Source organism: Sinocyclocheilus grahami, unplaced genomic scaffold, assembly GCF_001515645.1.
Source record: "Sinocyclocheilus grahami isolate Dianchi unplaced genomic scaffold, SAMN03320097.WGS_v1.1 scaffold100.1, whole genome shotgun sequence".
In the NCBI taxonomy this organism is placed as follows: Eukaryota; Metazoa; Chordata; class Actinopteri; order Cypriniformes; family Cyprinidae; genus Sinocyclocheilus; species Sinocyclocheilus grahami.
This window is the reverse complement of record NW_015505279.1, coordinates 1,162,837-1,187,736: the sequence shown is the minus strand read 5'-3', so window position 1 is coordinate 1,187,736 and position 24,900 is coordinate 1,162,837. Positions and strand designations below refer to the sequence as shown.

General features: G+C 37.2%; 1 protein-coding gene across 1 annotated transcript in view; it reads right to left on the bottom strand.

Annotated features, from left to right (window-relative positions):
- The window catches only part of tlk1a (tousled-like kinase 1a), a 52,758-nt gene that overhangs the window by 12,857 nt on the left and 15,001 nt on the right, over window positions 1-24,900 (bottom strand). The window contains exons 2-4 of the mRNA XM_016276286.1: window positions 8,894-8,965; window positions 957-995; window positions 76-151 (exon numbers count right to left, since the gene is read on the bottom strand). Coding sequence (XP_016131772.1) covers window positions 76-151; window positions 957-995; window positions 8,894-8,965 — 187 coding nt within the window. The remainder of the gene's footprint in view (window positions 1-75; window positions 152-956; window positions 996-8,893; window positions 8,966-24,900) is intronic.

Here is a 24,900-nt window from a genome sequence, read left to right as displayed (position 1 = left end):
GAGAAAGAAAAAGAGAGAGAGAGAGAGAAGGAAAGAAAGAAAAAAAAAAAAAAAAAAAAACAGTAAATCGTTTACCCTGACTGCTCTCTGATTGGTTGTCAGCTTTCCTCTTCCTGCCCCGTGATGATTCAGAGTGCTTCTTTTCAGGAGTCTATAAATGAGAGAGATTACATTCAGACACCATTTGTTATGAATTTATTCAGGTCTTATTTTGCACCCGATGCACAATAACACTGGCCTCAGCAAGCACTGAGCACCACATTTAAATTCATAGTCTCCTGAGAGCAAACCGTACAATCTCTGAACATCAGCCGAGAGTATAACGAGACATATTGTGTCTTCAAACAGTATTTAATGACTCTTGAGTCTAAATGACTCTAAGAATATCCCTAATGTGAGAGTGCACAATCCGGGGCCTGGACCAATGATCACAGTCTATTTTCTCTCTCGCTGGGGAAAGGATGCCGAAATATCCTGATCTTTTCAGCACAGACAAAGAGGGGTGTGCTGCCAAGGGCATCTTTGCATTCTGATCAGAGAGGAGTTCTCGTTCACTGGTTGGGCTGAAACCTCCACGGCTGCCACCAAACTCCAGCGCACACACCAACGCTATTAAGAGATAAACTGAGTCCTACACACACGGTTAATCTAAAAAAAGAAATGCTATAATCTCTTTATAGTTGTGAAACCGAAAGAGAGTGTTTCCAAAATAGATGTGGTTAAACTCCACCCTGCATATTATACATGGCTCCTTCATATTAATTTCTCATAATCTGAGTTTAATTTGAGGTGATCGTAAAACATGATGAACTCTTGTGTGGGCAAGGCCAGTGCGTTTCTGGAAACTGCGTCACGTCTCTCCAAAGAGAGGAGTGTCGATGTGATTGAACCAAGAGCCTCCAAAAGCATCATTTGTGTCTCTTAAATTCTCACATGACTGGGACAGAGAGACTTACTGAATACGCAGGAGAACTTCCTCTTTTCCCATCTGATCCCTGCAACAGAGAAAGAGGAGGAAAGAATGAGAGAAGAGGAAAAGGAAAAGGGAAAGCAAAATTAAACGAGAGAATGAAAGATAGAGGGAAAAGGAAATTAGGAAAAAGAAATAAAATGAGGAAGGGTTAAGGAAAATTAAAGGACACAATTTAAGGACAAAGGAAAATGGTAAGATTAGAAAAAAGGCAAAAGGAAGAGAGAAAATAAAAGGCAACAGAAAACAAAAGAGGAAAAGAAAAAGACAGAAATAAGGATGACAAAGGAAAGGAAATGAGAGAATGGCATGAAAAGGGAAACAAAAAGGAAAGGAAAATGAGAAAGGAGAAAATTAAAGGACGGGAGAAAGAAAAAGAAAAGAGAATAGGAAATGAGAAGGAAAGGAACCAGAGAAACGAGAGAGGAAAACACAGGAATACAAGCAGGATGTAGAAAATACAGGAATACAAGCAGGATGCAGAAAATACAGGAAAAGGGCAAAGAAAGGAGGAAATTAAAGGACGGGAGAAAGAAAAAGAAAAGAGAATATGAAATAAGAAGGAAAGGAACCAGAGAAACGAGAGAGGAAAACACAGGAATACAAGCAGCACTATCTAGGTGTCTGACATCTGGCATAATAAGCAGCTCACAACCACATGAGAGGAGTTTGTTCTCAACCTCCCAGTTCACTCTCTCTCCCTTCATAACTCGCTCCATTGGCCTCCTCCTCCTCTCTGATTTATGTCACAGCAGGTGTGTGTGCAGGGGAAGGGAAGGCCGATTCTCCTTAGTATGATACTTTGTGTGTGTGTGTGTGTATATATATATATGTGTATGTGTGTCTGTGTGTGTCTGTGTGTGTGTGTGTACACACGTGTAGTGCTTTGCCTGCTGATGGTTCAACTATTGGGGGTTATGACAGATGCCAGCCCAGCTTGAGTCTGCTACAAAACCTAAACACACACACACACACACACACACACACGCACACACATATATATATAGAATGACACAGCATCCTCTATGAGGCAGAAACGCAGCCCTTGGCACACACAGAACTAGAGCTTCATTACAGGGAACACACTCACACACCAGCATCAATTTCTCTGTAACGCTTTGAATCAAAGAAAACACAGCAGAACGTCTCTGCGCCATCTGCTGAACTATGAACTTGAGTTATTAACAACAGCTTTCATCAGGAATCAACCGTGAGAAATGGAGAATCCATTACTGATCTCAGTTTGGCGCAAACGCTTCAGTGTTCAATGAACCGTTTTACTGATCTATGTATTTCCTTGTCATTCACAGTCCTTATGGACAAAACTTCTAGAGCTGTACAAATAAAATATCACGGAGTGTGATTCAGACACACTTCTCGTGTGGTGAGAAGACACCTACAGCTCAAATGCCTACATGGAAATCTTTATCCAGAAGGTTGATTCAAATGATCTAGTTGCTATGATGAATGAAGAAAGCCAACCTTGAGAGTGTTTTGATTTAGTATTTTCTGAGGTGTTTGCAGAGGACCTGCAAATTCAAACGGGATGGAGATCTCCTTTCTGGGAATTACCAAGAATGAACGCTGTGCTCAGAAGTGTTAATCCTGAATGCCAGTGAGCAGCTATTTAACACAAATGCTTCCTCAAAGTTCACTAATAAAAGACCTTAAAACAGAAAATGACCATCGACAGATATTCCGACTTCTCTTAAAATTAATTCACCCAAAAATGAAAATAGTCATCATTTACTCCCCCTCATGTTGTTCCAAACCCATAAGACTTTTTTTTTTTTATCTTTGAAAGTCAATTGAAGATATTCTTAATTAGTGAAAGCCACTCAATGTCCATCACTCATTAGTAAAAAAAAAAAACTCTAGAGAGCAGATTTTTGCTAAATATATGCACTATATTACATGTTCAAAATATTTTTACTCAACCTGTTATCATTATTTAATGTGTTTGAAACAAGTTTTTACAGCCACCGTTTAAAGGTTTATATTTCAACAACATACTGGAGGAGAAACAATTATATAATAATTAAAAAAGTTAATATAAAAACTGACTTATGCACAATTTAAATGTGACCCTGGAGCGCAGGAATACAAGCAGGATGCAGAAAATACAGGAATACAAGCAGGATGCAGAAAATACAGGAATACAAGCAGGATGCAGAAAATACAGGAATACAAGCAGGATGCAGAAAATACAGGAATACAAGCAGGATGCAGAAAATACAGGAATACAAGCAGGATGCAGAAAATACAGGAATACAAGCAGGATGCAGAAAATACAGGAATACAAGCAGGATGCAGAAAATACAGGAATACAAGCAGGATGCAGAAAATACAGGAATACAAGCAGGATGCAGAAAATACAGGAATACAAGCAGGATGCAGAAAATACAGGAATACAAGCAGGATGCAGAAAATACAGGAAAAGGGCAAAGAAAGAAGGAAATGAAAGTAAAAAGAAATATGATAGGATATGATAAGAAAAAGGGAAGGAAAGAGAAAAGGAAATGCGGAAAGAAAAGAAAAGGAAAACAAAAGAGAAAATTCTAAATAAATGAAGGGAAAAGGATAAAGAAAAATTTAATGATAAAGAAAAATGAAATGAAATGAAAGGAAAATGAAAAAGGATAGAATGGAAGAAAAGGAAGAGAGAGAGAAAAAACAAAAGAGGAAAGGCTAAGGAACAGAAATTAAAGGGATAAGGAAAATGAAAAGGTAGAGGAGAGGAGGAACAGGGAAGTGTTTTTAGATGCGAGTGGGTCAGGAGCTGCAGACTAAAGCACTGAAGCTGCTGTTTATAATTAGCCCTCAGTGACAATGACAGAATGTCACGGTGGCCCTAACGAGCCGGCACAGTCTGATATTGATGTTCTGCACGCTCCACACTGGCATTTTTGGGTCACAATGGCCACAAGCTCAGAACAAGCAACACAAAGAAACACGCTCGCCATCAGAGAAAATCTACCACCGCTGTGAGACAATTACTGAAGCTGCAGTATAAGATGCTGACAAGATAAAGACAAACATAATTCAATGCATCAAAAAGAGAACAATCTGTGCTTCTTCATCCGTCAGTCTTCATTTGATAGAAGCTATAGAGAAAGACACTTCCGCACACGAAGCTTTCTGAAATACAAAGATTACATAATCTTCATTCCTGTCACTGAAAATGGAAATCCTTGATATATACATATACTCAAATCCATCATGAATATGCAAATCATCCTGCGTTAAATGAGTCGTGTGCTTCAGGCTGCAGGTGTTGGAGGCTGTGATTAGCGTTCAGGGGATTATTGGTAATCTAGTGTAGGTAGTCTGAGGTGGGGCTGTAATGGGGGTTTTGTGAGTGAGTGAAAGTTTGACGGTTGTGTGTGTATGTGTGTGTGTGGCGGCTCTAATGCAGTGGCAGTATGTGTGTGACAAGTGTGTGCGCGTGTGTCTACACTATCTAGGTGTCTGACATCTGGCATAATAAGCAGCTCACAACCACATGAGAGGAGTTTGTTCTCAACCTCCCAGTTCACTCTCTCTCCCTTCATAACTCGCTCCATTGGCCTCCTCCTCCTCTCATTATATAATAATTAAAAAAGTTAATATAAAAACTGACTTATGCACAATTTAAATGTGACCCTGGAGCGCAAAACCAGTCTTAAGTTGCTGGGGTATATTTGTAGTAATAGCCAAAAAACACAGTAGGGCTGTCAAAAAAAATTGTTGAATTTTGAATGTGTGTCAAATTAAAAAATAAATAAATCCACAACGTTTTTGCATTCAAATTTTAGGTCTGCATCAGCCGTCAGGCAGCCTATCAGTGGCGCACGAAATGCGACGACGATGTAAGTGTCATTGCATTTGAATGCTTTTGTTAGCCTATCCAGTTGAACCCACTAGATGCGGCGCTGCTACGTTGTTCATTCAATATATTGCGGAAAACGAGAGCATCAGTGTGGAGATGTTGTTTACGTCAAAACTGAAACCAAGCCGTTCACACAGAATGCATATTTATTAGGGCCGATAATCGGTTAGTTGGCCGATTCTTTTTTCGATTAATCGAAAGAAAAAGAAAAAACTCTTTATTTTAATTTTACTGACATAAACACACTATTCCACATTCTGCCCAATGTCCTTCAAACAAATGTGCCAACTGAATGCTATGAAAACATACAGTGCTTAACAATTTATTAGACCACCTGTCATAAGAGAAAACACAAATATTTTAGGAATCTGTCAAAAAAAATTGTTTAATTCTAAAAATGTTATTGTAATTTTTTGGGCAAATAAACTGAAACAACTAAATAGTATTTATTCACATAATAACAAAAATTGCCTCCTTTGCCTTTGATAACAGCTTGCATGCTTGCTGGCATTGTTTATGTACTTTTTGACTAATTAGGTATCTGAATAATAAAAAAAAAAACACTATAAAGCACTTGGCAATTTTTTTCTGCCTTTCTTTCCCAGATAACAGCAATAATTATATTATAGCATTAAAAATAGCTTACTACTGTTACTAAAGAGTTTACGCATATTGGAGGACTAATCAATACAGAAAGCTATGCATGCTTGCTGGCATTGTTTATGTACTTTTTGACTAATTAGGTATCTGAATAATAAAAAAACACACTGTACAAGCGTCTGACATTTATACGACTAATCAATACAGAAAGCTAAAAAAATGATTTTGGTAATTACCAATACTGTTAGTTAAGAGCAGCAGTGGCTCAAACCTTACAAAATTGGTTAAAAACCTTACATGAATTTGTTTTAATAAATTTGTTAATCACTGTAGGCTATAGACTATAGTGAATATAGTTTAAATCTCAAGGTCAAAACTTAAAATAAGAAAGATAATAAAGACGAATAAAATCACAGTAAGGCTCTGCAGGAACACGCGTCGCGTGCACTTTGATCACAGTCAGTCTCCTCTTACGGCCATGTCTTTATCCAGTACAAGCGTCTGACATTTATATTCAGACAATCACACGCTGCTGTCCCTTCACAGTTCCTACTCTCATAAATTACTCGCACTGCATGTTGACTTTTAAACCTAAATTTAATGTTCAACAACAGATATTTCAACACAATTAATGTTTTTGAGCCGAATATTGTCTCCCTCTCTGTGTTCCGTCGTCATTTATTTATCCTGTAAAAGAATCTGCCATTTCTATTCAGACAATCACACGCTGCTGTCCCTTCACAGTTCCTACTCTCATAAATTACTCGCACTGCATGTTGACTTTTAAACCTAAATTTAATGTTCAACAACAGATTTTTCAGCACAATGAATGTTTTTGAGCCGAATATTGTCTCCCTCTCTGTCTTCCGTCTGTTTAATGTTCCGGTGCTCTTTCAGTAAAGATTTCAACTTAACACAGACTGTCAGGGCAGGCCTTTATGCAAAAATGGAAAGGCTCGCGTGAATTTGTGACATTTACAGATAAGGATATGACCGTTAACTGAAAGGTTTTTGTGCTGAGGACACACACATGACATTTATACTCAGACAATCACACGCTGCTGTCCCTTCACAGTTCCTACTCTCATAAATTACTCGCACTGCATGTTGACTTTTAAACCTAAATTTAATGTTCAACAACAGATATTTCAACACAATTAATGTTTTTGAGCCGAATATTGTCTCCCTCTCTGTGTTCCGTCTGTTTAATGTGCATGCCCACCGCGCCGGCGCTCTTTCAGTAAAGATTTCAACTTAACGCAGACTGTCAGGGCGGGCCTTTATGCAAAAATGGAAAGGCTCGCGTGAATTTGTGACATTTACAGATAAGGATATGACCGTTAACTGAAAGGTTTTTGTGCTGAGGACACACACACGCCTGACAGGGCAAGCCATTACGCTAATGCATCAGCTTGAAGCTTAAAATAAAGATTTCTCATGTTTTGGGCAGCTTGGATCACGTACTTTTCCTGCAGGAGCTCATTCTGTTGCCTTCAATATTTTTAAATGCATTTTGTCCATAGAAATGCGTCATTCGGTGCTGTAATTTGATACGACCGGCTGCAGTTGTACGTGCACTGTGGGCAGACCCGATTAATCGATAATGAGAAACGTTGTCGATGATTTTCATTATCGATTATAATCGATTTTATCGATTAGTTGTTGCAGCCCTAATATTGATCACATTTTCTAGAGGGACATCTATCAGCGCTGCACTCGCGTCTGGCACAAGACAGCGGCATGTTTAGAAAGTCATGTAAAATTAATGTAAGTTCAACTTTTAAAAAATATATCTCAAGACTTTATGGTGGTTTTTCCCCATCCCACTGCATCTCATGTTTTCATGTATCTCAAGAAAGTAGCCTACTCTTTGTGATTGGTTTTCGGTGCTTTGTATTAAACTATACATACATGCATGGTGCTGTTTTTTTCTAATTGTTTAAGCAACTTTATTAATTATACATGGTTTATAAACATTATTTTAAACATTATGCACTTTTTTTCCCCCCAAAGATAGTCGTGTTATTTTATTACGCTTTGAAGAAACGGGCATAATATTTTGCTCGATGCGCCCTCTTGTGGCCTCAGGAGAGAAGCCAAAAGCCCCCCCCAACTGAAATTATGGCTTTTCAATTTGAATATAATTCGAATTTTGATAATATTTAAGTAGAAAATTTGAATTTAGTTTTTCAGTCATTTTGACAGCCCTAATGCATTGTATGGGTCAAAATGATTGATTTTTCTTTTATGCCAAAAATCATTAGGATATTAAGTAAAGATCATGTTCCATGAAGATATTTTGTAAATTTCCTACCATAAATATATAAAAAAAATTATTATCATTAGTAATATGCATTGCTAAGAACTTCATTTGGACAACTTTAAAGGCTATTTTCTCAATATTTTGATTTTTTTGCACCCTCAGATTCCAGATTTTCAAATAGTTGTATCTCGGCCAAATATTGTCCTATCCATACAATTTATTCTGCTTTCAGATGATGTATAAATCTCAATTTTGAAGAATTGACCCTTATGACTGGTTTTGTGGTCCAGGGTCACAAATGTTTAAAAACTTTCTATCTGAGTGTTAATTATTCAATAAATTAGATTAATTGATTAAGTAACTTTATTTTCAGTTTTCAGCTTAATGAAAACTTTAACTTCGGTTTTGGTGTTTTGGCAAAAAAAATTATTTCAGTGCATCTCACATTTTAAGGAAATCTAAGATATTTCTGTCTGTGCATTGAAAGTTCATTTCAACACTTCAAAAGTTCATAAAGACATCATAAAAGAAAACCATATGAATTGAGCGGTTTAATCCAGAAGCTCGATCATACTTGCTTGATGTGTGAAGAGAACAAATCTGCTTCTTGCATATCAAGCAAAGACGTTTCAGATTTAATTTACTATATTTGATGTGCTCTGTGTATGTGGGCTCATCAAGGTTTGTGTGTGAAAAGATCTAAATTAAATCTGTTTATCATACTAAGCATTTGTGTCTCTTCAGGAGACTTGGATTAAGTGGCTCAATTCATACGGGTTACTTCAACAATGTCTTTATGAACCTTTTGAAGCATCACATTTTTAGTTGCAGACTTTCAATAAAGGGACAAAAATCTGTCAATAAAATCTATTCATTTTTGGTTTGAAGATGATCAAAAGTCTTATGGGTTTGAACCGACATGAGGGTTGAAGAAATATTTCATTTGGATGAGCTAACCCTTTAATTGGCCAACAAATTATTGGTAGATGCTGTTAATCTACAGGTTATCAAATATCAACTGATTAATCAGTCAGGGCGATAACATGAGTCTATCGCTAACTGCAATGAATCAATGCTATAAATCATGACATATGATTATTTCCCACTGAATATTCTGTTTGGAAATACGTCACAGTATATAAGAGGTATTTGGTTTAAAGCTGTTTGTACAATCATACAGAACTTAACTCACCTCTGACTCTTTATCACTGGAGGAGCCCAAGCTACCAAAACTGTGATTGGAGCATTCGTTGTTTGTCAAGGTCTGTACAGGAGAAACACATTTACATGAGTCGATGCAGATGAGCCAGGCAGATGAACATGAGGTATTCATGCAGCAGGTGTTATGAATTAATTATACGACAACTTCAAGGAGAGGACAGTTGTATAAGCAAGACAACATCACACTGAAAACCAGTTTTCTTTTGCGGTGTGAAGTCCACTGTAACCTGACATGAACCTCACGGTCAAAGTGTCTTCCCTTTCAGAAAGCACAATTTGTCAAAAAGAGTCAAAAAGCTCTTCATGAAAGTAGGAAGACTTTGAGCCTCTTCCATGAATCTGTGTCGGAAACCACATGAAATCAAACAGCGCCCAGAGGCAAGAATCCACGTCTGAACCCAGTGTTTGTGTAACATCAGCCTGTTAGGGCTGCGCAACTGAAACACATATGGCTCAGTCCGACTTTCAAATAAATACAAATCAGAGATTTGCAAAGGCTGCAATTTAATCAGATAAATATATGTGATATACATGAATTAAAATGTGTGTTGCTTTGAGGGCTCCCTGTGGTTTAACTGTCAAATTAAAAGTTAGTTTAGCATTTGAAAATTAAGAAATTAAGGCAGCCATAAATATTGTAATTTTACAGCTGTAATGCAAAAATGTAATTATATAAATTATATTCAAAATGATTAATTTTACAGTCAAATATTATAAAAGTAATGTGCCTTATTGTTTTTACTTAGTAATATTTATATTATAATTTAGTAATAATAACAACAATAATAATATTACTACTAAAATATCCCATAATCCTGTGCGCGCAGTTTGCTGAATAGAATTGGTGTCTGAAAAAACAGTTGAAAAAAGTCATTTATAAATATAACTTTTCTTACTACTATTCCTACCAAATAAATATAGAAACCAAATACATTTTATGGAGGACTGTTTCCTGATCCTGGGAGAGTAGACTACAATGCCGGCTGTTCTGACTCACAGACTGTAAGTACGTTTTTTTATATTTAAAGAGTTTTTATATTTTATATATTTAAAGCAAGTTTTTTGAGCAGTGTAGAGTAGGGCTTGTTGTTTGTCATTTCTCCGATCACAAATGCAGACATGGTTTTATGTTTACGCGGCGCGATGCAACGCAACGCGTAAAAAGACAGTATGTGGAAAATAATGTGTTTTTTTAACCTTAAACCGCATAAACATTTCATTACACCAAATACACAAAATAATGTTCTTTTTAGCAGCATCATATGACCCCTTTAAAGCACGCAGAAATAATGTACTTTTGTGATTGCGACTAAGTCTTGTGAGTGTAACTCTACCGAATCAACATTTGATGTGAATGTGTCTCGCGAGTTTCAGTTGGAGCTGGAGCCGCGAGACATAGCCTAATACAGCGCACTGCTTGAGGTAGATGTTGTGTTTTGTTAGTAAATGTTTCATTATATTACTAGTGTTGCCTCCTTCGTTCGCTATTACACTACTGCATATATTGCATCTGACACTGGTGTCGCTTAGTTTTGTAACGTGAGCCCACACTTTCGAACGTTTCACTCTTGCCACGACGACTGATTGCACGCACACACACACACACACACACTGCACATGCGCATGGATATCACTCGCACACGTCGAGCAAACGTCTGCCACATCATTCAGTGAAGGAAAATGACAAGCAACAGCTTCTAATTCGTCGTTAACATTTAAGTATACGGAGATAAAACAACGCAAGTATCGATAACAGTATCGTTTGTCCAGCTTATCGGTACTCCAGTATTGACCCAATTACGTACCAGTTCTCGGTACCCATCCCTAGTTACTGTGGAAGCCAACAACAGCATCGTTTAACCATGCACACATTTCCATATTTAGTTGCACTGAAAAAGTAATCCTGTCGATCTTATTACACCATTTTGACATGGATTTCTATGGAGACCGGAACACGACAGCATCCTAACAGAAGTTAAAATCCATCACGGCGAGGCTCATCGGTTACTTAGGAAAAAGGTGGATATGGAAAGAAAATTCTGCAGACAACTAATTCTGCATTTTTTAAATCTACATATTTCAATAAATAGAGTAATCAAAACTAAGAAAATTATGGGATTTTGGAATAATTATGGCAATACTGATAAAAAAAAAAAAATATATATATATTTTTAAGCTTTGTCTAAATTCCAGCTCTGCACATTCTGGAAATTCTCAACTCCCATGTGAATGAGGTGTATTCTTTAAGGTTTTTTTTTTCTTTTCTTAAATCAAACATTTCTTAAACTAAACTTAGTTCAATTCGTTCAATTTCAATTTAAGCAAAATAATAAATTATATGTTGATGGTTCAAATGTCTGATGAAAAGGAAAAAAGGCTTGAACAATTAAATGTGGTGTCACATGACACAGAATGACAGAATTAAACAAATGTTGTTCCCATTAAAGCTTAGTTTCTCTATAATGTTCAAGTGTGTGTTAAACAGCCTATTTGCAGTTCAATCACAGTGAAATGGCCTAAAAAAAATTTTTTTCAATATTTGTATGATAACATTAACTTTACGCAGCATGCAGTTGCATGAGCCAAGTCGATTCAGGCAGTTTTCTCAGCCACGTCAAACTGCAGCTGTCTTGACTGTATGCTAAAGGGTGCATTAAAGATTGCTGCTAGGATGCGGTCATTACACAATTTTACTGTTAAAAAAGGCTTATTGAATGGAAACAGGCTATGTCGATAACAGAATAGCAAAAAGTAGAAAAAAAACTTGGCTTATGATAATGATGAGAAATAAATGTAACCAGGTGGGTCAAAACTTTTGAGAGATGAATGGCTTCACACATGAATTAGACAGAAAATATAATCTTCAGTGTTTATAAAATATAATCTTCATTGTCAGTCCATACAGGAGCAGTCATACAGATCTGTGAGAGCATGTATGTTAACATGCAGGTCATGAGGAAACGCTGCAGAACACCCAACACAAGCACATTAAAACTGACATTTGAACAAAAATACCATCGTTCGCATGATTTCGGTCTCCGCTCAGCCACCCCATCCCTCTTTACCACCTCTCCCTCTGTTTTTCCTTCAATCGCCCACTTCCTCCTGCTTTTCTCCCCGTCCTCCGTCCTCTGTTCTCCCCTGGGCTCTCTATCGGCCCCTGAGGCGTGATGGAGCGAGTGTCGCTGTGAGTTTTCTCTGGGCGTTCTCGTCCGGGTGGGCTCCTAAGGGCTCACCCTGCTGTCATTATCTCTCTCTAATGAGTCGCCATTACGGCTCTACTCCTAGCACAGTTACCGCAGCTCAGTGCAGGAATCACAGAGGAGCTCTACCACAGGAAAATATGCATATACTATACTACATAACACTTAATTATGAGGTGAAACATATATTGTTGAGACTGCAATATTACTAAATATACCTACACATAATTGCACTGTTCCAAAATGCAGTGAGCTGTCAAGAGACAATTTTAAGGCATCTTCATTACACTGCCAAATTCTAAGGCGACTGCATATATCCTGCATGGAGATTGAGAGGCCACCACTACCTATATAGTGTTGAAAATTAGTTTTGACGTTCCATGGTGGCTAAGAGGTTGATTTAGAGGGCAACTGCATTTAAAAGGCAGTAGTAAGCAAAGCAGCTTCATATAATATCGGGAGAGTTTAAGCATTTAAACTTATAACTAAATGTGAAATGTCTATTAATAGCATATATAATTTGTCTGTTTGTAGATTTACATCCTTTTTTATAATTTAAAATTACAGTAATTTTATCATATAAGTCTTGAACAAAAAATATATTGTTTTGACTAGACTATAATGACTGAGATGATAATCATCAATAATCGTATGGCTTAAAGGGGTCATATGATGCGATTTAAATTTTTCTTTTCTCTTTGGAGTGTTACAAGCTCTTGGTGCATAAAGAAGATCTGTAAAGTTGCGAAGACTACAGTCTCAAATCCAAAGAGATATTCTTTATAAAAGATAAGAGTCAACCACACCTACCTAAAACGGCTCGTTCTAACACGCCCCCACATATCTACATCACGATGTGGGAAGATTTGTATAACGCCACCCAAATGTTCACGCAAAGAAAGGCGGTGAAACTTTTATTATCGCTGTAGTATTGTTGCCGCCGCCGCCATGTCGTGAAGGCTCTGTGTGTTTTGTTGTGCAAGCAAAACTACTTTGTTTGGTCTTCCAAAAGAGGACGATATCCGCTTCGTCATGCCTAGAGCTGCTCTGTGCTGGTCGCTGAGGAAATACATAAACTTAGTGCTGTGAATCGCCGGATCTGCTTTCACCGTGAACGAAGAGGAGTCCAGCCCGGGGTCGTCACATGTGGTTGCCGCAAGCCCGCCGGACGCTCCGTCGAATCCGCCGGCCACGCCATTCTCAAGCCCACTCCGCTCGCTCTAGCCCCCGGCCTTTGCTCACTGTAGGCCGCCGCCACTCACTCTAGCCTGCCGTGTGTGATGCTGTGTTTTTCGTTGTGAAAGCGAAACTACTTAGAGTAGCGCTTGTTGTTTGTCATTTCTACGATCACAAATGCAGACATGGTTTTATGTTTACGCGGTGCGATGCAACACAACGTGTAAAAAGACAGTATAAGTCATTATAATCCGTAATTATGTCCCCACTGGATGCAACAAATGCCTTGTTTATAATGGGTTTTAATGTTTTTGTCTCGTCGCTCCGGCCGGACAGGGCATCACAGTATCGTGAGGGGCGTAAAGTTTCCGTCACACGCTTGAGGTATTCGGCCAATCACAACGCACTGGATAGCTGGCCAATCACAGCACACCTCGCTTTTCAGACCGATGAGCTTTGCAAAAAATCGACGCATTTCAGAAACGCGGGGCATAGAGGAGAAACAGTAATGTACAGTATGTGGAAAATAATGTGTTTTTTTAACCTTAAACCGCATAAACATTTCATTACACCAAATAATGTTATTTTTAGCAGCATCATATGACCCCTTTAAAATGTCTAGTTTTCTGTGACTAAACTGTCAATATGACTACATTTCAGGTTTCATTGATAAATTAGACAAATACTGCTTGTCTGAGTAAGAAATGCAGACTTTGTCAATTAAAACAGGATAAGGTTGAATAAATATGATAAAAACTAACAAGGGCAATTGTTACAAGACAAAATTAACATTAATTATTAACATTTAATAAATCAAAATGTTGTGTTAAAGGTCACACTAGGGCTGGGCGATATAGCTAAAAAAAATGCATCAACGATATATTGTTTCATATCGTTCGGTATCGATAATTATTTACATTTTTATAACCTTTTTTAAAACAAAAAGCAATAGAATTATTATTAAAGGTCACACTAGGGCTGGGCGATATAGCTAAAAAAAATGCATCAACGATATATTGTTTCATATCGTTCGGTATCGATAATTATTGACATTTTTATAACCTTTTTTAAAACAAAAAGCAATAGAATTATTTTTTTTTTTATGTAACCACTGTATTTATAATTAACAATTTGAACCGATACTTATTAAAAAATAAATAAATAAAAATTCCCCAAAAATGATGGATTGGCCATTAGCACTATAAACACGATATCTGTTTCATTCATACTGGACACCAAAGGGCGCCCTCGCACAGAAAATCCACATATCCAGTCACAGAAGTAGAGAACTCCTTACCCTCCAGGAAATCCCTTATATAGACAAAGGCATCACTATTATATCTGTAACTGAGTAAACAGAACATTTAAACTTTTTGAATGATAAAACAAAGACAATAAACACTCGACTGCGACAATATCGTTTATCTGTGTTATTTAAGCCATCTTAGGTATTTTCATAATAATTAAGTATATTTATAATAGGGTGACCATATTTTAGTTTTCCAAAAAAAGGACAGTAGGGGGCGGGGTTCAAGGGCAGGGCTTCACCTAACAGTATACGTAGCAAGGTTTTTTTTTGCTTATTTGCTTATTTTGTTTTTCTTTATAAATAAAACAAGTAATTAGAATATAAATAGAATAGAGTGCAAATGTTTAGAGGGTCAAGTTTTTTAATTAAAAAAAACAAGCAGATCAAATTAGAAGTAGCATTGGAATAGAGAGTGCTAGAGTTAGAGGGTCAAATGAAGATGAAAGAGATGTTTTTTAAGCCGTTTCTTGCAAATATTAAGGACGGCGCCCTCGCACAGAAAATCCACATATCCAGTCACAGAAGTAGAGAACTCCTTACCCTCCAGGAAATCCCTTATATAGACAAAGGCATCACTATTATATCTGTAACTGAGTAAACAGAACATTTAAACTTTTTGAATGATAAAACAAAGACAATAAACACTCGACTGCGACAATATCGTTTATCTGTGTTATTTAAGCCATCTTAGGTATTTTCATAATAATTAAGTATATTTATAATAGGGTGACCATATTTTAGTTTTCCAAAAAAAGGACAGTAGGGGGCGGGGTTCAAGGGCAGGGCTTCACCTAACAGTATACGTAGCAAGGTTTTTTTTTTGCTTGTTTGCTTATTTTGTTTTTCTTTATAAATAAAACAAGTAGTTAGAATATAAATAGAATAGAGTGCAAATGTTTAGAGGGTCAAGTTTTTTAATTAAAAAAAACAAGCAGATCAAATTAGAAGTAGCATTGGAATAGAGAGTGCTAGAGTTAGAGGGTCAAATGAAGATGAAAGAGATGTTTTTTAAGCCGTTTCTTGCAAATATTAAGGACTCTGCATGGATTGAGCTGGGCAGGTCATTCCACCAGGAGGGAACAGTTAATGTAGAAGTCCATGAAAGTTTTATCATAGGTAGAATGCAAAATGTTTAAATGCAAGCATTTCAGTCAAATGTAATTTATGCAATATTTCAAACCTTTAACCCACTTGGGAAAATCAACCCACGGCAACAGTTTAAAAGTAGCCCAATTCTGTGGAAAAAAAACGCGGACTTGGCAACCCTGCATCCAACAAGAGCTACCGGAGTCAGCTTGGAATGATCACAGGTAGGGATGTAACGGTATGAACATTTCTTATCACGATTATAGTGACCAAAATTATCACGGTTATCAGTATTATCACGGTATTGTTAAAATGTGCTGGAAATGTTCAAAAAGTACTGACGCATAGGGATGGGCGATATGGGTTTAAAAATATATCACGATCATTTCTGATATTTATTGCGATAACGATATCAATGACGATAATTTAGGGAATCCTGTTTCTTTAGAAAAGTATTATCTTTCCTATTTTTACTCAAAATAGGGTGTTGTGAGCATTACCGAGTACACACTTCCATACTGGAAGCCGGAGGGCGCCCTTGCGCAGAAACACCACATATGCATAGCAGAAGTAATGCTCCAGGAAGAAGTATCCAGTGATCGCTGTAGCTGAATAAAACGCAGATAAAGAAATTTTAACTGAGGAAACCTGAAGACAATAAACATGCGATTGCACAAAATTTATGGTATCTGTGTTCTTCAAGCAATCTTGGGTATTTTTTATAAGGATAAAGTATATTTATAATGCAATGCTAATCGGCATAGCCTTTAACACTGTATATAATGCTATAAAATAGTATGATTTCGGCCTTATTCTGTAATACGAAACCACGTCTGATCTCAAAAATAAGTTATTTCAAATACTCGACTATGTTATGAAGTTAATATGGAGAGCATGTCAATAAATTAAAATATCTTTGTTGGACAACATACACATGTAAAACTGTGTCGCACACATGCTACTGTAGTACATTTACTCAAGGCTCAGACCGATTTTTGTCGCACTGTACAGCCCTATTCAAACCTGTTCCAGATTGTAGAAGGAGCTGCTCAATTTCACGTCCGCCTTCCTTCACGTCACTCCACACAGTCGTACACAGAAATATGTCAACAACTAGACTTTATCGTTATTATCACAGGAAGATAAATTCTTATCGTGATAATTTTTACCGGTATCGCAAACGATAATATATCGCCCATCCCTACTGACACACAAATCATTTCACGAAGTTTTACATTTAAAATCAACAAACAACAAATAAAATGAGTTTTTGTTTGCATAACTAAAACAATAACATTGCCAATGATGTCCGGATTTTAAATGACAACATGACTGACAACAGTTTATCTAATAGCATGTTTAAATATCTAATGTAAATGTTCAAATAAAGCTTTGAAAAAGTTTCATAAATAGTAAACCTCACATTTCAGCTTTTAAATAAAGAAAAGGGTCACGTCAAAATGATAATTGATTAATAAATGATTATATGTATTTATCTGCTCCATAAATAATCCTAAATAAGCTTGTTTTTCATCAACCGGTCAAAATTTACAGCAGGGCATGCTAATTGAGCTACACACCTTTCACTTTTTAAGACTAAAACAAAAGATGGATTCATTGTTATTCTTAATTAAAAAGCATAACAACAATAAAACAGTAAGATACAATGACAAACTAGCTTATAAAACGTTTATTAACAAAAACGAATAAGACTAGGCATGGCATACACCACATGCTGTATTATAAACAGACTAATAATTTACAGAACGTTTAGCAGACACTGAGGAATCCAATAAATAAAAAAGAGAGCCTCCATAGCATAATGTGAGGTAAACAGCAAAGATAACAAGCTTTTCAAAATGAAAAGTAAAACTAAACTTGCTGTCGGTGACAGTGCTTGCATGTTTTTGTCCCACAAGAATACCAACATGTTCACCTTTGGTTTAAGAAGCGGTCTTTTACTTTACATTAGCATGAAACCCATCCATCATTTCCTCAATATTTGCATCATTTTTGCTGCATGCAGCTTCGCGCTCCTGACACGACAAGTATAAACCAGGCTCTACACTCCATAAGCGCTGCGCAGCTCAAACGAGTCGCGCGGTTTCGTTATGCTTTCAGTTTTGTTTGCCGTTTGAGGTTTCTCACATGTAACAGAAATGCAGCGCTTATGAGTTAAACAATGCGGTGGTCGCGCCAGTGCGACTGCACACACAATTTAGTTGCACTGGCATAAAAAATTTTTGCAAAATGCGCCCATTTAGTCGCACTCTGGAGCCCTGTGCTGGACAGTATTTATTTATTCTCAGTTGTTCAAATCGCGGTAATCGAATACGGTTATAGTGATAATTAAAATATGAAATGGTAATACTAACCGTGGGGTATTTTAATCACAATTTTTCAACTTGCTGTCGGTGACAGTGCTTGCATGTTTTTGTCCCACAAGAATACCAACATGTTCACCTTTGGTTTAAGAAGCGGTCTTTTACTTTACATTAGCATGAAACCCATCCATCATTTCCTCAATATTTGCATCATTTTTGCTGCATGCAGCTTCGCGCTCCTGACACGACAAGTATAAACCAGGCTCTACACTCCATAAGCGCTGCGCAGCTCAAACGAGTCGCGCGGTTTCGTTATGCTTTCAGTTTTGTTTGCCGTTTGAGGTTTCTCACATGTAACAGAAATGCAGCGCTTATGAGTTAAACAATGCGGTGGTCGCGCCAGTGCGACTGCACACACAATTTAGTTGCACTGGCATAAAAAATTTTTGCAAAATGCGCCCATTTAGTCGCACTCTGGAGCCCTGTGCTGGACAGTATTTATTTATTCTCAGTTGTTCAAATCGCGGTAATCGAATACGGTTATAGTGATAATTAAAATATGAAATGGTAATACTAACCGTGGGGTATTTTAATCACAATTTTTCGTCAAACCGGTAATCGTTACATCCCTAATCGCAGGTTGAGAATAAGGAGAGATGACTGACAAGACCATGCTGGAGTATTTGCAGCTCAACAGATTCTGAGCTCATTGACAAATATCTGATCTTGTAAGATGTGCTCCCTTTACACAGAGTGCGTGTGATCACGAAATCGAAAGTGAAAGTAAACGGCGCAAACGCTCATTCAAAAATATTTAAATACACCGCATCCTGAGAGAGGCTCCCTGATGCGCCAAAATTATACACAATATTAGAATGTTTAAAGGAGTGGAGACGAAAATCGTGGGAGCAAAACATATTGCGGGAACAGGCGGCAATTGTCAGAGATTCAGCAGGAGTGGGATTAAGAAAACAGCCGAATCCCAGACATTTTGGGCAATTAAGAAATCCCGGATGCATTTTTGTAGGTCCAAAAAGAGGACATGTATGGGGAAATGAGGACATATGGTCACCCTAATTTATTGCTAATCGATGTATTCTTTTTAAAGTAGCATATGGAACATATTTTCTGCCTCATTCTGTGACAAGAAGCCTCATCAGATCACAAAAGGAAGCATTTGACTGGTGTTGTGGAGTAAAAAAGGTTATACTTTTCTCTTTTGTTGGACAACAGGTTTAGAAATGTGAATACAAGGGAGGTTTAGCTTTAGGCATTTTAATTTAAGTATGTTGAGCTTAGTTAACGGAAGGCTACCTGCTGCCATCAGAGCAAGTGTAATTACTGCATTCACGTGCTCCTCGGATACTCTCATTTGCCAAGTTGTGCTTTTAAGTCGGAATGTGAAAACAACATGGACACTCTCGTTACTACAAAGATGTGTTGGATTTGTATTATTAGAGCTTTCCGACTTGAGCTCACGTGCATTTTCTCAGTCAGGAAATTATTTTTCATGTGCGGTGCAGTGATGATGTTTCTTACGGCCGTTTCTGAGAACCAGAGGACAAATATTTAAATTGATCACTCAGGCATGGCACCGAAATGAGGCACCGAAATCTGCGTTCGGATTCGGCTCTAGTACATACCGGTTACATAGGTACTGGTGCCATATTGGTATCGGGTTTCGGTACCCAACCCTACAATTTATTGAGACAAACAAATATTTTTTTTGTTTTAACAATCAAACCAAATAAAAAATTAAACAAATATCTAATTTCTAATATTTTATACGCAAACAGGTCTTTATTGTATAGGTCTAATTGTCTCCCGAGGCCACAGGAGGGCGCAATGCACAAAATAATGCAGCGCATTTAAATTGTCAACGCAAGGAAGTAACTCAAAAACGTGCATTACGTCTAAATTAACTCATAAAATCAAATAGAATTAAGTAAATTGCATAAACAATTATGAACAAAACAGCATAATGTATTTATGCATTGCTTAATCCAAAGAGCCGAAGCGGCATTCACACAGACTGCATTTAAAAACATATGAGACGCAGTGAAAAGGAATAAACTTCCACAAATTCGTGACGTGTTTTCTAAAAGTTTAAATTGTTTTAACTTTGCATGGCTTTCTATACATCTCTTCTGTGAGACACGAGTGCAGCAGTCATATCTGTCCGTCTAAAAAATGCGCTGAATGCATTCTGTGTGAATGGCTTGGTTTTGATTTTAACGAGGGATGTGCGCGACAACTAATTTGAAACTAAAATTAGTAGTCGTTTAAACTAAAGTTTTGTATCCGACTAGTCGGCTAGTCTAAAAGCAAGAAGCCCCCAAAAGATGGTAAGAAAACAAAACCTCTGTTCGTGCGTGTATCATATATAATAGCCTATATTTGAAATACTTAATCTATGAATCACACTGTCAAATCCCTCAATGAATAAGGATGTGCGCGACAACTAATTTGAAACTAAAATTAGTAGTCGTTTAAACTAAAGTTTTGTATCCGACTAGTCGGCTAGTCTAAAAGCAAGAAGCCCCCAAAAGATGGTAAGAAAACAAAACCTCTGTTCGTGCGTGTATCATATATAATAGCCTATATTTGAAATACTTAATCTATGAATCACACTGTCAAATCCCTCAATGAATAACGCTTGCCGCACACTTGCCTCGCGTTATCATCATTTAATTTTAGGTGGTCGTTAAAGAGAAAAAAAAGAAGAGCATACACTCAAAGTCGGCCAAAGCATAGCTTATTTATTCAAATCAGCTGGGGAAATGCAGGACAATGGAAAATCAATCAATAGCCTGACATAATTCTTAATCTTCATATAACGTTAGCCAACATATTAAGTCAAAAACAATAGGAAGGTTTATCAAGAAATAGCATTAAAACAGCTTTTAAAAACGTACTTCGTGAAGGCTATATTGTCTCAAAACAATGCAACAATGCCCATTTTACTCTCTCAGACCATGCGTTATTTGTTCAGTGAAATTATTAACGTGGTCTGGTGAAAGACGGGACCTGAGGCGATTAACAATAAAATTACTGCATTTGAAAAAACGCGCTCGGCAGGAACTGAAGTCGCAGGCACGCAGAGATAACGAAAAGCAAGCCGATAGAGTTTCAGAAAGCGCCTGGACATCCCGCAACCCCACCGAAGTAGGTCTTCATTAGAGGAATAGATGGCGCGGATGGGATCGCAGCACCGGCGGGTTGTAGTGAATGACGTGACTGACACATTTGCTGGCTTTGGCCAGTCTCTAAGCTAACGCCTACCTGCCTGTATTGAACATGATTATGCATCGCTCCAGTAGAGTTATTGTAACAATTTGACATTACACAGTTTACACAAAATGTTTCCGTTTCCTTCCAATTCAAAATAATCCCACACCTTGCTCATCTTTCGCATGGTCATTTTTGAACTCACCGCAACTGACACGAAGAAAACGCATGCGAGTTTGGAGATAAAAATGCAGTTTCCGTCCAGATAAACTTTGAAAAATAATGTATTATTTTTCAAACGTTTTATTTTAACTTATTTAAAACGTTTTAAATGCAATGTTAAAATGATGGTAATTTGAATGATAAAATCATGTTTTTTTTTCTTTCTCTTTTTTCTATCGTGTAATCGACTATTGTTTTCAGTGTCAACTAGTAGGAGCTGTACCGTTTAGTCGACTAGTCCCGCACGTCCCTAGTTTTAACCCATTCAAGATCTTCTCCGCATTGAGCTTCTATTTTTCTCTAATATTTTGAATGAATAACACAGCAGCTCTCGTGGGCTAGACTAACAAAACATTTAAATGCAACAACGCCACTTACATCACCGCATCTCGTGCGCCACTGATGACGCTCCCTGACGCACTCCTAACATTCAAATGCAAATGTTTATTTTAAATTCGACTAATATTCATTCTTTATTCACAATTTCCTCATCACAGGCAGGCACAGCACTCATTTCAGCATGTGTTCGTGTTTGTGTGTGCTGTCTGCGTCACTCATAGCACATGCCTATATCGTGCACTATATCAAAAAAAAATTCTATCGATATCGAAGAAGGTGTACCGTCGATAAATATCGATACCGGTTTAATCGCCCAGGCCTAGGTCACACATTATTTATTGACTACCTAATGTAGTCTAATTTACTTATGTACCAGCACAAGTATATTTCAGACCCACGGGAAACACTGATAGGGATGTATAATACAAATGGTGCCCATATGAGTACCACCAACAGCATTTTTATAGGAATATATAAATTTAATTGCATTAGATCACAAACTACAAAACAAGTGCAATCTCCAAACAAATGCTGGTGGTGACTTTTCAAAACTAACTTCATGTTGCTCAGTGTCTTTGAATCAGCTGGTGTTTTGGTGATTTTTAGTAGATGAAATCAATCAGTTCCTAGCAGAGGAAGGTGTAGACAATAACATTACCTATCAACATGATCAACTTTCACAAACTGTTTGTCTTCATTTTAAACCGTATATCTGTTCATTTGAAATGGTTTCTTATAACACTGACCAGTAGCAATTACATGTCCAGTAATTAACCAGAACCACTACAGACAGTATTAATATTAGGGGTCAAACAATAAGACATCTTCTTAACTTTAACAACTAGGGCTGGTTATCGAGTTCGATACTTTTTAGGCACCGACCGAATTGCCTTGATATCATCGCGTATCGAAAAACGTCTTGTCGTTCGGTACCAAATTTCGATGCCTAAGGGGTTAATCTCATCAGCGTCAGTGAGCCAATAAGCCTGCAGCACTAGCCGGTGTGTTCGACTAGAAGAGGTGCGGCGCATATCGAGTGTTTGTTTGACATCCGCAAGAGCGATTCGAAAGCGCACGGAGCAGTCTGCTCTCTTAGCTCTCGTGGTACTGCAATACACCGATCGGTCTGCACAGTCAGTCCGTGTCAAGTCAAACACACCTACTAGTTTACACAACGGTTACACTCAGAGATGTGGCGCTGAGTCAGAGCAGCGATCATGGAAGAGCGAACAAGCAGACCGTGCTGGAAGCTGCTAATGCTCATCAGTAAATCAGTGGAAAATAAACAGAAATCATGATTCTGTCTGAGCTATGCGTTTTAAAATGAACACTAATTAGTGTAAATGTAGCCTAACAGATGTGTAAACTGAACACTATTTGAGCTTTATTAAAACTATTTGCACTGATTTATTGTGTTGGTTACATTTTGTTCCTTTGTGCAGTGTCTCAGGAGATGAGTCTTTGAGTTTGTATAAACATCAACAAGCTTTTTATTATTATTATTTTTTTTTTTAGATAATGTAATCTTGTTCAAATTGATTTCATAAAATTGGTATTGAAAAAAGTATCATTCAGGAACCAGTATCGAAAATTTTTGAACGATACCCAGCCCTAGTAACAACATCATATCACACTGTGTTTTACATTACCAGTCTTAGATAACATCTTCATGTGTCCCCACATCAACCACAAACTAGAAAATTAAACAGCGTTTCATTCCCTCCACTGGGAGTCATCTAAACCCTAGTGACTTTCTTGCACACCAACAGAGCTGCCCAAAACACAATACCATATACTCAAGGCTATAGAATTCACTTCCAATAATTTGCTTCATATGACAGAATTGCTCAGAAAAAAGAAAGACCAGCTAATTCGGAGAGTGCAATGTCAAATTAAGTATGAGGTGGAAGTGACTGACGTCACTGACATACATTCACACTGATCAACGACTCTCTAATGAAGAGAATCGGATGCCACACTCCTCCACTGGTGGGTGACCACACACAAACATTCGGCTTTTCTCTCCTTCTCTAGGAACAACAAATCCAGAACACACAAATATAATAAGGAGAGAAAAACAAAACACCCCTGAGGCATACAGGATTGCATCAGGGACATTTGGAGACAGAAATGTAAGAGAGAAATGGATACAACAGGATTATAGCTAGTGTCACAAACTAAAAGTGAAACACAAAGATTAATTTATTGTGTTAATGACAAGAACTGTATATTGTGTAATACTAGTAATGGCTTTATAGCACTGCAACACATTGTAACTAGTGGTCGACCGATATATATCGGCCGATATTTGAAATTTTTCAAATATCGGCATCGGTCGACAAGTTTTTCTGTTTGGCCGATGCGTTCGATGCGGGACTTTTATTTTGACGACTGGCAGCGCCTGTGCACAGTTTTCACATTCTCCTTGTTCACTATCGTCGTTAACAGTTCTGTCTAATACGGACAGAAATCTGTCTAATAATCAGAAAGAACTGTTTAATTAAGGAATTAAAACATAGGCTATACAAAAACGTATTATAACGATTGCTTTTATATTATTAGTTATAGAAAGGCAAACATTATAATGTTTTCTCGTTTTCCATCAGCATTCAGCAAATACGCATTTATATCATTTAAACAAATCTTTGAATGACTAATGAACATTTAATTTTAAAAAATCTTGCAAACTTAGTCAAATCCAGCTGTGAGATCTTGTTAAGAGATCTTGTGAAGTTAAAATGACCATGATTTAAACATCTCAAGACGTTCTCTTAAACTTCTTTCAACTTGAGTGCAGTGTTTTTAAAATGGAATGTAATGTACAAGATGCTGCAAAAGACATGAGCGCAATGGTCAAAGAAGTCCATCTAGGGCTATAATATAGAAAACCAATGGAAAAACAGACACGCGCTAATGATACTATATTAGTAACCTACAATAACAAGGACAATGGACTGTGTGGTTGTTTTCAGTCTTTTTTTTCCCCTTTGTAATTTATTTTCACATCTGACTAATTGGTTAAGTTTTTTTTTTATTATTATTATTTTATTTCTTTGGTAAATAGTGCTATCAAAATGCACTGTCATGAGTT